At 48.1% G+C, this 14,011-nt stretch overlaps 1 protein-coding gene across 1 annotated transcript in view; it reads right to left on the reverse strand.

Moving 5' to 3' along the window:
* The window catches only part of SAXO2 (stabilizer of axonemal microtubules 2), an 18,009-nt gene extending 4,230 nt beyond the window's left edge, over positions 1-13,779 (reverse strand). Inside the window, exons 1-3 of the mRNA XM_029952311.1 lie at positions 13,652-13,779; positions 11,143-11,322; positions 5,497-5,699 (exon numbers count right to left, since the gene is read on the reverse strand). Coding sequence (XP_029808171.1) covers positions 5,497-5,699; positions 11,143-11,322; positions 13,652-13,779 — 511 coding nt within the window. The remainder of the gene's footprint in view (positions 1-5,496; positions 5,700-11,142; positions 11,323-13,651) is intronic.
* Between the last annotated feature and the right edge of the window lie 232 nt (positions 13,780-14,011).

Raw genomic sequence — 14,011 nt, forward strand, 5'->3', positions numbered from 1 at the left:
GCAACCTAAAGCATAAAATCATGACACTGTTTTTCATAAACTAGGAGAAATCATAGGGTGCTATCGAAGGTCTGTAGTTCTGCAGTGCTTCCTAAATGACTGAGAAAAAAGATGTTGATTCCATAAAAGAAACTAAATAGAAGAGAGCATTTCTCCCTTACCAAAAGAGCTTCAGTTTTCAAAAGGAGGCAAGAATTTGGAGGCCGAAACACAAGATCTGACAGCACACATTACTGTGACTATCAATTGCAGAAAACTGCAGAAAACGGATTTTCCTTTTATGCATAGGCCTATGCTCATATGCTTGGAATATTGATTATTTGTTCATTCTGGAGTACTTGTTAATAACCTTCTGGCAACACCTTTAAGACATCATAATCTTTATTACTTTCATCTGTTTTTCGTGCCTTACAAAGGACATGTGGGAACAATCCAGCTGTATTTTGTCTAACAAGTCCCATGGTTTTACTACTGCCTGGAAGCTGATGACCTCCAGAGATGAGTCTCCATTCCAGACTTCCCTTCGAACCCCAAACCCATACATGTATCTTCCTACTAGGTATCTCTATTGCAGAAGGTAACTGAAACTTAGTGCGCCCAAACTGAAAAAATCTTTACGTGTTAATTGAAATTTTATTTCATTTACACTTAATGTAATGAATGGTCCAGTTGAGGTTAAGGTCACTATATTGCTGTTTGCTTTTGATTGTTCCCACGTGTCCTTTGTTCCCTTACCCCTTATGTGCTGCCTTCTTTTAGATGAAGGGTATTTTTATTATTCTATTTTCTCCACTAGCATTTTAGTTATAACTTGCCATATTTTTATAATAAAAATGCATTTGTGTCCTACTAGGGGATCTTTTTCGGCCTACTTGAACTTAAATTGATATTTTCACCACTTGTAGAACAGTGGAAGAAACTTGCAACAGTTTAATGCCATTTACACCCTCCTGCTGTCTTTTGTGCTATGTTTTACTTCCATATTTATATAAAAATACATAATATAATTATTATTCTGACTTTAAGAGGTGAATATTATACTTCCCACATAGTTACCCTTTCTGTGTATTTCATTCCTTCCTGGATTTCATGCCGCCCTCTGGAATTATTTTCCCTCAACCCAAAGAAATTCCTTTACTACTTTTTGTAGTATGGGTCTGTTACTAACGGATCCTTTGGGTGTTGTTGTTGTTGTTGTTTTCCAAAAACATTGCCATATTTTTTGAAGGATATTTTCACTAGACATAAAAGTCTGGGATTCACTGGGTTTTAAAGTTCTAGGTTCTTTTTTCCTTTCAACACTTTAAAGATGTCATCCCATTATCTTCTGGCTTTCATAGCTTTAGATGAAAAGTTAGGTATATTTCTGATTTTTCTTTTTGTTAATAATGTGTAGTTTTTCTCTTGCAACTTTTGAGAATTCATCTTTGCTTCATTTTCAGAAGTTTGATGATAGTGCCTAGCTGCGGCATTCTTTGTATTGATCTATTTGGGGATTTGTTGAGCTTCTTGAATCTGTGGTGTGGTTCTTCACCAATTTTGGAAATTTCTTGACCATCTCTCCAAGTATTTGCATTTTCTTCATAGGTCTCATATTTTATCAAGTACAAGATGTCACATATAAGAAAGCCATGGACATTAAAATAAATGTTATTCTTGCTTTTTCTAACGTTAGGCAGATCGCCTTGATCCAATCAGGAGTTGAGCTAGGTGGGTGCTCGGAGGCACGTTTAGTTAGACATGGTCTTCCTCTAGATACAAATGGGTCCAGGACAAGAACCGTGGTGTATTTGTGGTAGAGCCTTCATTCTGCGGGACTGTCTCCCGAGCACCTCCTCCCAAGGACAGCTGTGGGATTCTTCTGTCGGCTCTTCTTGGCCCAGTCTGCTAGCCCACCGTGCCCCCTCACCACTCCGCAAACACCCCACCAGGGAAGCCAGCCGTGCGTCTGGAGGACGCCTAGACTCCAGCTTGTCACAGGAAGCCCACGTATCAGGCGCTCCGCTGGTTCCCTTCCCCCAGTGGAGTCTTTCTGCTTTTGCCACACTCAGTCTTCAGCCTCGGCCTGGGTTCGACAAATGCTCCCAGGCAAGTAAACAGCTCTCTTAGTTCACCTAGGAAGGTGCCCTCCATCTCTGGAACTGTAATTCTTTCCTTCCAGGGCTGTCTAATGCCACAATAAAGGTGTTTTATAGTAAAAAAATTATACATATTGTTGCAGCGGCAATGACGGCCGTCTGCCATTTACGAGATCCTGCCTGGAAACAGAACCCGCCCGTTTTCAGCAGCTGTGAGGAAAATGTTAAGCACTCTGTCTGGTAATCAGGGCTTTGCAATCTGATCTCAACCGACATTACGGAATTATACCCTAATCTCTCAGTTCATGAAACCCTCCGGTGTTTACCAAATGATCATTTCCTTTTTCTGGCTCCATGAATTTTTGCGCATTTCACCTCGGTTTTGAGATGTCCTTCACTTTCCTATAGATCAGTGCTTATGAGTGTCTGATACGCACCCAGGCTGGCCTGCAGGGGGTCCTGCTCGAGTTGCTCCACCCATTTTCTAGTGAATTATCCTCTCCCTAGTGATATCACATACATTTTTTTAAGTTTATTTGTTCTGAGAGAGAGGAAGAGAGAGCACATGAGCGGGGAAGGGGCAGAGGGAGGATAGCGGGGTGGGGGAGAGAGAATCCCAAGCAGGCTCCAGGCTCTGTGCTGTCAACACAGAGCCCAATGCAGGGCTTGAACTCACGAACCATAAGATCATGAGCTGAGACAAGATCAAGAGTCAGACGCTCAGCCGACTGAGCCGCCCAAGCTCCCCAATAACAAACAGTCTTTATTTCTACTAAGGCTATTTATTTTTACAATTTTTTAATGTTTATTTATTTATTTATTTTTTATTATAGTTTATTGTCATGTTGGTTTCCATATTCTACCAAGGCTATTTAATTGTTTATACTACTATTGCTTTTTTTCCTCAGCCATCAAGTTTCTACTTGTCAACAACGATCTTGATTCAGATCTCTGTATTCCCTACAGTGGCCAGAACAGAGCAGAGTAATCCTTAAAACATTCATCAAATCACATACTGGCCTATTTTCATCATCTATGCTTTAATATGCATGACCTTCTAAACGGAGGCTGCCGGGGACAGACACGTCCCTAAGGGCAGCCTGTCTCATAGAACTGCATCTCCAGGACTAGATGTGACCCTTCTCCTTTCTCTCTATCGTACCCCATTTCTGTCTTTCCTCTGTTCCCTGATTCTCGGTGAAGAGTAAGCAGGTCTCTTCTCATTGTGATTTCTTGTCAGCCGCACACCAGTCCTTAAGTAGGTGCCTACAGATCCTGCAGGACCATCATCACACAGAATGCCGAGTTCTGCCTTGGCCCTGAACATGTACTGTCTCATGCTACCTGCCTGGAGATACACATAACCTCTCCTCACTAGGAAAGACCAGAAGTGAGAAAACCAGAGGGACCCCAGGAATCCTCAACATTGGATTATGGGGGTGGAAATCTATAGGAAACCCAAGTAATGAGAAGCTGGAACTGGTGTGTGTGTGTGTGTGTGTGTGTGTGTGTGTAATAGTCACAACATCAGGGAATATCAATATTAGTGGTATTTTTCAATAGATCTTGTAGAAAAAAAAGAAACTCTCACCGTGGTTGTTAAAAGAGTCATCTTTATCAAGTACCTTCTACATCGCCTTGTTACACAGCACATGCCCTCCCCTGCATGCCAGTAAACTCGGATCTGCAATTGCTAGATCTATATTCCATGATAACAGCACACTTGCTTACCATACGCACTGTCTTCACACCGTTCCTTGGGTAGCGTCTTATATGGTCACAGCTCAAAAGACAGAAAGCACGTTTCTCCTGACCTCCCTACACACAGATCATAGAGAACTGATAACAGGTACTTAGTTACCCGTTGAGCTGGCGAGGGTGATATTTAAAGAAAACACAGACATTCAGCTATTGCCTATTTAACTATAAACCATTGCTTTCATTGTGGGCAACATCACGTTTACAAAGGGGATTTAGGCGAGGACACACCATTCAGCTGTGTCACGTAACTGATGAAAAGGGGATCAGCTTAAATAAGCAGTTACGTTATCCACCAAAACTACAGAAATAATATGTACTAGTAACAACATAGCTTTTACAAAGCAAGACCGCAACCCCCCAAAGCAAGAGTATTTTAAAATCAGCTGCTTTTTGGAAAGAAGCCAGCCACGCACCGCCCAGCCCCCTGCTCCGCCAAGTCAGCAGCCAACAGAGAGGGGGCGCTGTTGCACGTCTTGTAGGCGGGGAGCCTCAGAGGAGTAGGTGCCCCGAGTGGAGGGCTGACATCGTCACCGGAGGGATAAGCCAAGTTTATTCTGAGTGAAGTATCAAGAAGCATCTGGTCCCAGATCTAAGCTTTATTCTTTTTTAAATTTTTAAATGTTTTTATTTATTTTTGAGAGAGAGAGAGAGAGAGAGAGAGAGAGAGAGAGAGAATGCAAGCAAAGGAGGGGCAGAGAGAGAGGGAGACACAGAGTCCGAAGCAGGCTCCAGGCTCTGAGCTGTCAGCACAGAGCCCGACACGGGGCTCGAACCCATGAACACTGAGATGATGACCTGAGCCGAAGCCGGACGCTTAACCGACTGAGCCTCCAGGTCCCCCTGTCTAAGCCTCACTCTTCACCCTAGGCTTTGTCACTATGAAGGGAATATCTGGTTCTCCATCTGCTAATTCTTTTGTTTGGTCAGGTGGTTCAGAACTTGAGCGGTGAAGGGCGCCGCTCTTTACCTGACTTCTCACAGACTCGAGTACGTCAGTAGAGTCTCAGCTCACTCTGGAATGGTAGGAAAGGAGCAGTGCCAACTAACTGTGGCACGATGTGACAAGGACGACATAATCCTTGTTCCCCGGCAGCCTTTGCTTTTACACTTGGCCCTTGAACACAGGGGTCAGGGGCACTGACCCCCTGCACAGTCAAAAAGCTGCACATAACTTTGATTCCCAAAACTACTAATGGCCTACTGTTGGCCGGAAGCCCTAGCAGCATACGCGGTCAACGCATACTTTGTGTGTTCCGTGTATTCTGTGCTGTGCTCTGACAATGAAGTGCGCTGGAGAGAAGGAGATGTGATTGAGAGGCCCACAAGGAGGAGATAATACATTTGCAGGGCTGGGCTGTGTTTATGGAGGAGAACCCACATATACGTGGCCCTGGGGCAACTGTCTCTTTTTAGACAGAGAACGTGAGCTAAGTGGCTACATTCGGAAAGAAATCTAGGTCTTCTAACTCTCAATCAGGCAAATGGTCTCTGGTCACTATACAATAGTACTGTGACCAAAGCAAACCCAGAACAAACAAACGAACATTCTCCTACGTCATGGGAGCTAACTTTGGCCACACAACAAATTATGACTTGGTGTTGGGTGGAAATGAGATTTAGTATTTTGGGCTCCTTCACCTTTGCAACGCCAAGTTACCTTTATAGGTTGGGACAGTGTCCACCTTTCCTTGTTGAACGTGTTGTCTCTCCAAAGGCCGGGCGATGGCCACAGGCTGCACTTTGTAAGACCCGAAATCCCGTTTGTAGGTCGTGCCCAGATCAATCTCCCCCGGCTTTGGTTTATATTCCTCTGGGACGTGGCGAGGCTGTTTGACTATTTCATAAGGACGATAATCCGATCTGAAACATATAAATTTGTAACATAGCCTCACAGCTTCTTAAGTTAGAAGTAATCAGCTCAACGCAGTATTGAAAGTTTCAAGGTTTTTTTCATTGGAAAAGTCTAAGAAGATATAAAAATGGTGACAGCTGATAAACTACTTGAGAGAAAGAATTTGATTCCTTCATGTCCTATCCAGTGACAAGAAATGTTAGGAAAAAATATGTCAAAAGTCCTGGTTTTCAAAACACCATTACAACGGCCCTTGGCTCTCACATAAATAAAATCTTTAAGTAACTGAATTTTCTTCTAACTTAGAAGGAAATTTTAGGAATTAATGAATCTAAAAATTTTTTTTACATAGATCCCTTGGGTCCCCTTTGTCAGAATCCTTATTCGTCCTACTTGAAGTCTAAGCTATTTGGGCGTGCGATCTTACAGGATCTGACATCGTGCCATCTTCCTGCTTAGTGAGGAGTCCTCAGTTAAGGAGGTAATCTGGACTCCGGCCTTCACACAGAAGCCACATTCACAGCATGGGTGTGACTCTTCCTCATCTTGGGTCCCCCAGAAGCCCTTGCTGTGCGGCCACCCTCACGGGGCAGCAGGAGAGCAGGGGACGCTGGGGTTGGCGGTGGGGTGACCAGACTGCCTGGGTCCGAACCCTTGCTCTGTCATTCACGAGATGTGTGACCATGGACATCTCGGCCCGCCTGTGCGCAGGCACCGGACACATAAAATAGGCCGTCCTGCCGCCGACCTCACAGGGTTATTTCAAGGCTGGCACGCACACACGTGTACCAGAGCTTGGTGCTTAGCGAGGGCAGCGTGCTAGCCACTGCTGTGACCGTGAGTCTTCAAAGTTGCTGTTTTCTGCTCGGGACTCTCCTGCATCACTCATTTTATTTCTTTAACCATCTCGTACTAATCCCTACTTTGTGCGCATCCACAGGCCGAACGAACACTCACTGAACCCCTTCTACTCGCGGTTCCATTCCTTACACTTGGTGAGCCCTCTTCCTCTGCCCCGTCACCCACCCCTGGCTGCGGTCCACGCTGCCACGTCCCTAAGGCAGCCTGGGGGGGAAGGGGGGATTCTCAGGGCAGGACTGAGCCCACCTGGCGATTCTGGTCCTGCCTTCCTGAGGGGCTCTCCTCCTCGGCTCGGCTCGGGGCTCAGCCATCACGCTGGGGGCCCTCACACCAGGCCTGCACACGCCCCCCCCGCCGGCGCTGCCCCCACCCCACAGCTGCAGTCACTACTGGTGCAGAAATGACGCAGCTGCCAGCTCAGCTCAGCCCTCCTCTGCAGGGGCCTCGCGGATCCGAGGCTGCACCCCAACCCTCGGTGTGCCCCCGGTTCCCACGCGCCACCTGCCCCCAGCGAGCCTGACCTCCCTCTCTGCCTGTTCCCTGTTGTGTGAAAGGCATCCGGCCTCCGGATCCGCACAGTCAGAAGCCCAGGACTCCCCCTGGGCCACGGCTCCCACCATTTCCACAAGGCCCAAGCTTTCCTAATTCCTTAGTCAAACCACTTTGCTTCTCTCTCTCCCTTCTTTTCTCACGTTTGCACCCAAAGCAATCCTTTCACGTGTAAATGTGATCAGGTCAGTCGCCCCATCCCCTTCCCCATGCCCTGGAAATGCAAACCAGCCTACCGCAGACAGGTAAGAAACTTTCCCGGGCTTCCTATGGCTCCAAGGACACAGCCATGCAGGGGGCCCAGAGGCCCCGCATGGCCCCGCACGGCCCGGCGGCCTCCTCCGCTCGCCCCTTCTCCAGGGACTGCCGCGGCTCCCTGCCCCTGCCTCCCGCAGGCTGCTCTCTGGGCCTGACCGCACCTCCTCACCTACTTAATCCAGTCAGCTGCTGCACACCTTTCAGGACTTAGCTCATTCTCCTCTTTTCCCTGAAAAAGTCAACGCTTTTATCCTGGCTCTCAAGTCACCTTGGGCCCCTCCTCCACAGAGGGGGCCCCTGTTGCGATTGTGTGATTCTTCCTGGTGACGTGCCGCTGCTACCTTCACTGGACTGACCTCGGTCTGTGAGCCCAGCGGCCATGACCACGACCGTGCTCACCGCCATGACGGCGGCCTGTGCTCACTGTCACAACCACAGCCTGTGCTCACGACTGCGACCACGCTCACCGCTGTGCACCAGGCGCTCAGCACAGGGCCCAACACTTAACACAGGCTGCGTATCATTTAGCAGAGAAGTAGCAGAAATCACATACCTCTTAGTCTCAAGACATCAGAGTTGTTCTTTGCTCTTCCCAAATACCAGCTAGAGGGGAACAGGCTAAAATGCAGTCAGGCAGCAGAAGGAGCAGGGAAAGGACAGAGAGAAAGTGTAGAAGTCTTAGTTCCTCTAGTTAGATGGGCTGAGCGTTAGCAAGCACACCTCCAAACCCAAAGCAACTTTCTACGGAGAAGTAGTGATGGGGGACAGATATGTTCCTAGTCGCTACCACATGGTCCCCGGGGGACGTGCCCGCAATCACACTGCGGGGCAGCCTCCCTGGTCCTCTGACAGTCCCCTGGCTGTACTGCATTTGACCTTGTGTAAAGTGTCAAACATCCGAGAGCCAAGGGGGACCTCCGTCTTCACAGTCCCGTCCTGTTACAGGGAAGTACAGAGTGATACTTCTGGTGGCACAGGTCCGTCAGCAGCAGCTGCTGGGTTGACACGGTCCACACGGGGGCGAGCAGGACGGGTCCAGCACCCCAGCGCATGGGATACTGCGATCCCAGTCAGGATACTGAGAAAGGGGCCAGTGGTTTACCAAGGGCAGAGATGATGATTTCAAAAAATGGAAATGTTAGTGTCCTGGGCATATTTGTAAATTTGGCAGCTGGGACACTTTGGTTTTTCTTTCTTTTGTTTTTCTGTTTGGTTGGTTGGTTGGTTGGTTTTACTATTAATGGAGACTTGAACAAGTCAACAGACAAACCCAGAATTACGAAGCAACTGTCTTTTTAAAGAAAGGTATGGCACGGGGCGCCTGCGTGGCTCGGTCAGCTAAGTGTCTGACTTGGTTTCAGCTCAGGTCACGATCTCATGGTGCATGAGTTTGAGCCCCATGTCAGGCGCTACACTGACGGCATGGAGCCTTGCTTGAGATTCTCTCTCTCCCTCTTTCTCTCTCTGCTCTTCCCCCCGACTCCTGCTCGCTCTCTCTCTCTCTCTGAAAATAAGTAAAAACTTAAAGATATGGCAGGGCATACCTTCCCAGTTTTACCATTTAGAACTAGTTAAATGCAAAATCTTTATTTGAGAAATATGCATATTGTGAAATTTAGTTCAGATCTCCATGACGAATCGTCAAGGCATCAAAGAAGAATGTTAAGGTGAAGAAAAAAGCAATACTCCCATTTGCTGCCTCTCAATCAGTTGCTCGATTTCTAGATCTTGTTTATTCATCTGAGATTTTGTTTGTTGACTGCCATTCCCACAAGGCTGTAAGCAACACCGGGCAAAGTCCTTCCTGGCCGGCGTCACACCCAGGGATGCGGTGGTACTTGCCCACTGTCCCGGATCTGGGGCAGCACTGAGCTGCGGGTGCCGGTTAAAATGCAGATTCCTGGGAGCTATCATTTCAGGTGGAATGCCAGAATCTGCTATTTCAACCCTTCTGGATGATTCCAAAGCACACCGTATCTGAGGGCTATGGAAGATTTCAGATTCGTGGACGGGCCACACATCTACAGAAGTCAAGTGCAATCGCCAGAGCGCGAGCCCTGCCAGGGCCGCCCGGACATTAGAGGGGCAGGTGCTGGACTAAAAGTTCGAAGGGTTCCCCCTTGGCTCGCGCACGTAGAACGGGCTCTCTCTAAATGATATGAAAATGGGTAACACTGCAAATTAAAGTTGTTATAGAGCATTTTTAAAATCCCGAGTTATAGATAGCTGATGTGTGCGCTCCTTGAAAATAGGAAGCTCTGCTTATTGATCTTTATACTTAACACCCAAGACTGTGCCTTGAATATGGTGTGCACATGAACAGAATAAAGACAAGCATTAACTCACTGACAAAGACACAGATTTTTTTAAAAAGAGCTAAGTCCGGGGGCACCTTGGTGGCTTTGTAGGTTGAGTGTCTGACTCTTGATTTTGGCTTGGGTCATGATCTCATGGTTTGTGGGGTCAAGCCCCGTACTGGGTTCCGTGCTGACAGCATGCAGCCTGCTTGCGATCCTTTCTCTCCCTCTCTCTGTCTCTCTGCCCCTCCCCGACTCATGCACTTTCTCTCTGTGAAAAATAAGTTAACTTAAAACAAACAAACAAACAAACAACTAAGTCCCGATGGCAGGATTAGGGTCAGGTGGACTTCTTTTTGTCTATGCAACACTGAATAAACATTGAGTGCCTACTACGTGCTAGCTGGCATCCTCCTACGTTTCTGGAAATAGAATGCAAAGATGAGCATAGACACAGTTCCTGCCTGTGTGGGCCTCTGAAGCAGAGTTAATGATCGATAATAATAAATAAGATGCACTGAGGGGACTTCTACCAAACCTGAAAACTGGGGACAGCGTCAGAGTGACAACTAGGTGGAGATGTACAGGTTAGATGGGCGTTAAGTGGGGTGAGAGGGAGGGAGATTTCCAGGCAAGTAACAAATAATATATTGGAAGGCTCTGTGGCGAGGAAGAACCTGAGCGTTTTCAAGAAATGGAAACTGTCCTGTGGAATGTGAGCATTAAAGAGCCCAGTGAAGATAAATTAGAGACGTACTGACCAAACCATAAAGGGATTTGGGTGGGTATTAAACAAAATGGGGAAGTAGAAGAATTTTAAGCCAAGTAGGTGATAATATTAGAACTGCATTTTATGTTTTTAATTTTTTAATGTTTATTTATTTTTGAGAGAGAGAGAGAGAGACAGAGACAGAGACAGAGACCGAGTATGAGCAGGGGAGGGACAGAGAGCGAGGAAGACACAGAATCTGAAGCAGGCTCCAGGCTCTGAGCTGTCAGCACCGAGCCCGATACTGGGCTCGAACTCATGAACCGTGAGATCGTGACCTGAGCTGGAGTCTGATGCTTAACCAACTGAGCCCCCCGGGCGGCCCGGGAACTGCATTTTAAGGAGATCATGTCTGCATGGCCGAGTACAGGAGACCGATCAGAGCTGTGAAACCCAGAGGAGACACAGAAAACACAGGAAACTACCGCATCCCTCCAGGCGGAAGGGAGGCCTTGGAAAGGAGCAGATCATAGAAGAGGTTTTAAGTGGTTAAAAGAACAAAACTCTTTGTTTCCCCTTTTCCTGCTCACTTTTTGCCATTCTAACTTGATTCTCGCCTTTCTGTTTTTCTCGAGTTGCGACTAGACTAATTCCTTGCTTCTTGGGCTGCTTCAGCTTCAAACAACGTAACAGTTCAATTTAAAGAATTAAACAACTTTATGAAGCCCAGAAGAGTTGGGGAAAAATAAGTAAAGCAAATAGTTTCTTAATATTTACTTAAATGTCGTTATCCCTTCCATTTTGCCATGGGCTGCTTGGAATTCTGCCTTGGGCTTAAGGCTCTGGGGTGGAGGAACGCTGCCATGCGTAGGGTAGTTTTCCAAATACTCAGTCGTGGGGCGAGGGACGTCAGGCGCGTCGTGAATCCTTGTGGCTCCACGTGGACAGCGATGGCGCCTGCGCAAACACAAATCACCTGGAAGATTATGTCGGCTCTCAAAAATAGTCCATGCAATTGCATCTCAATCAGAGACCTTCGATAAACACAGAATTTCCGAATGTAAAAGAAGCTTTACTCATACACACGGACACACACACACACACACACACACACACACACACAAACCTGTTTATTCTGCAGGGGTGTTTACAAAAACAATGAATAAATTACAGAGCATCCTTCATGGTGGGAACTCTGGTTTTCCTCTGACAACGATGTAGAGTGTCTTCTTAAACAATTTTTAAATGTTTATTTTTGGGAGAGAGAGAGAGAGAGAGAGAGAGAGAGAGAGAGAGAGAGAGAGAGAGAACACGAGTGGGGGAAGGGGCAGAGAGAGAGGGGGACACAGAATCCGAAGCACCTCCAGGCCTGAGCTGTCAGCACAGAGCCCGACGCGGGGCTTGAAATCACCAACAGTGAGATCATGACCTGAGCCGAAGTCGGACGATTGGCCGACTGAGCCCCCAGGCGCCCCTCGAGTGTCTTCTTCTACTTAGAGGCTGAAAAGCTATCAGGTGCCCTCCCAGGCCCCTTGCAGGCAGGCTTCACGCACCACTTAGCCCTCACCTGCTGGGTGTGACTCAGCTGACGCCCTGACTCAGGGAGCACCACCCAGGGAGCATCACCCAGGGAGCACCACCCAGGGAGCCAGGCTCGCACACTCCGGTGCAGGCCGGGCAGGGCTGGAGCCGGCAGGTGGCAGACGGCGGAGGTCCCGTTTGCAAGGCGGCTTACTTGGGGCAGCGCGGGCAGGAAGGAGGGGCTCAGCAGCCCTGCGCTCTGTTCCTGCTCCCGGGCTGTTGGCAGAGGCCGTGGCTCCCTTGGCAGCCCAGTTCTGGGGTGAGATTCTTTTGGGGAATTACTCCTGAAACGCCTATCTTGAAAACGGTTTCTTCCATTTTTCCATTAATTCTGTGAGCTATATATATATACTCCTTAATAAATTCTTTTATGCCCAGACCAGGCAAAAGTAGACTATATTGTCCATAACTTAGAACCCTGACCAACATGTCATCCAGGCTACGAGCAGGGAGCTGTTAAAGAGCAGAGGGCTGATCTGTAGGCGTGGCCGTTGCCGGATGGGGAGACTGTGAACCGTGAAAAGCTGGTTGCAGAATGGGATGTATAATACGCTCCATTTCTCTCTTCCCTTTTAAAGAATGTGAAAATGAGTCTTCAAGAACATTTACTATTTGCGGGGACTAGGAAGATGAGGGATTTTCACTAGATTCTAGATCTCTTTCCTTGTACGTTCATACTATGCCTTATGTATATTCATTTCATAATCAGGAAAAGAAAAAAAGATAAAGCTTTTAACGAAACAGAAAAATCCAAGCAAACCAAATAGGAAAACCCCAGAGTTCTGAACTAGGAGGTCAGTTTCTGAGGTCTGATGCCATTTGGGTCTCCGGGCTCTGTGCGAGGACTAATGATCCAAGCCCGGGTAAGGCTGGGTTTGAAGACAATGCGGATGCTCTGCGGATGAGTCAGAGATGGCGAGGAGATCTAGACTCCGAGAACCCCCAGGAAGAGAGATCAGCTGCTTTGCCTGGAGGTTGCTGGACCAGGAAGAACTGCAGTGCGCACAAGAGCAGAGAGGTGGTGTCGTAGGTATTCAAGAAAATTCAAAGTCAGAGAAGTAGGAGTCGGGAGATTCAAGATTACTGGCTGACAGTGGAGGCTTCCGGAAAGTCCTAAAGTGACTTGGCACCACACATGGTCTCTTGGGAAAATCGGGACGGGGTCCATAGGTCATGCATAGAGGTTCTGACACAGGCGCGCTGAGTGACAAGTGTCAAGTCCAAGCTCTGGGATTTCTCACTGTTCTTAGTTTTAGTTCCCACCCAAGACATACATTCACATTGTAACAAAACAAATTTAAAAATGCTGCAGAGCTTACATAGGAAACCAGAAGCCTGTTGTCCCAACTTTTCCAAATCCCTAGAAACAACTTTCTGACCTTCTCTGCTTTTTAGTTTTTCTGGAGGCTACATCTGATTTTTCCTTCTTTTTTTTTTAATGAGTTTTTAACATCTTGAATTATCCGCTTAGATTTACTAACTTTCAAATCCTGACCTAGCTGAGAAAGACTTGATTTACAGTCACTTCCTGTTACATGGTCACTCATTAATCCCACGGAACCCACGTGCTCATCCTGTTTCTTTAGCAAACAGTGATCTAATCCGCGGGGCCAACAGTGACTCCGAGGAAGAAGGCTGTGTTTACAAGGGGAGGGAGGTTGCCGGGCAGGACCCACAGCCCAATTCTGGGTTTCAGGGTGGAGACCGCTTCTCTCCGGGCCGGCCAGATCCCCAAGGGGACCGCTTGGAGGGGACGGGGCTGCAGTCAGGCTTGGATGGGAAGCTGGAGATGGGGAAAGCTGGCACGGGCTGAAAGCTCGTGGGCTTGCACATCGTCCTAGTCCTAGTCCTTCCTTCCCCCGGAGATGGGGGCGCCCAGCCTCCCGGCGGGGTCCGGTCCCAGCGCTCAGCAGCCCGGGGCCCGCCGCTCGGCGCACGCGTCCTCCTCTGCCCGGCCGCCCGCGTCCAGGGTGCGCCCGGCCAGGGGGGTCTCAGCGTAGAACTGTCACCCGGGAGCCGGCTGGTGCGGGCCCGCAGGGGTGCCGTCGCCGCCTCCTCGGCCCTT

Source organism: Suricata suricatta, chromosome 9 (assembly GCF_006229205.1).
Source record: "Suricata suricatta isolate VVHF042 chromosome 9, meerkat_22Aug2017_6uvM2_HiC, whole genome shotgun sequence".
Taxonomy (NCBI): Eukaryota; Metazoa; Chordata; class Mammalia; order Carnivora; family Herpestidae; genus Suricata; species Suricata suricatta.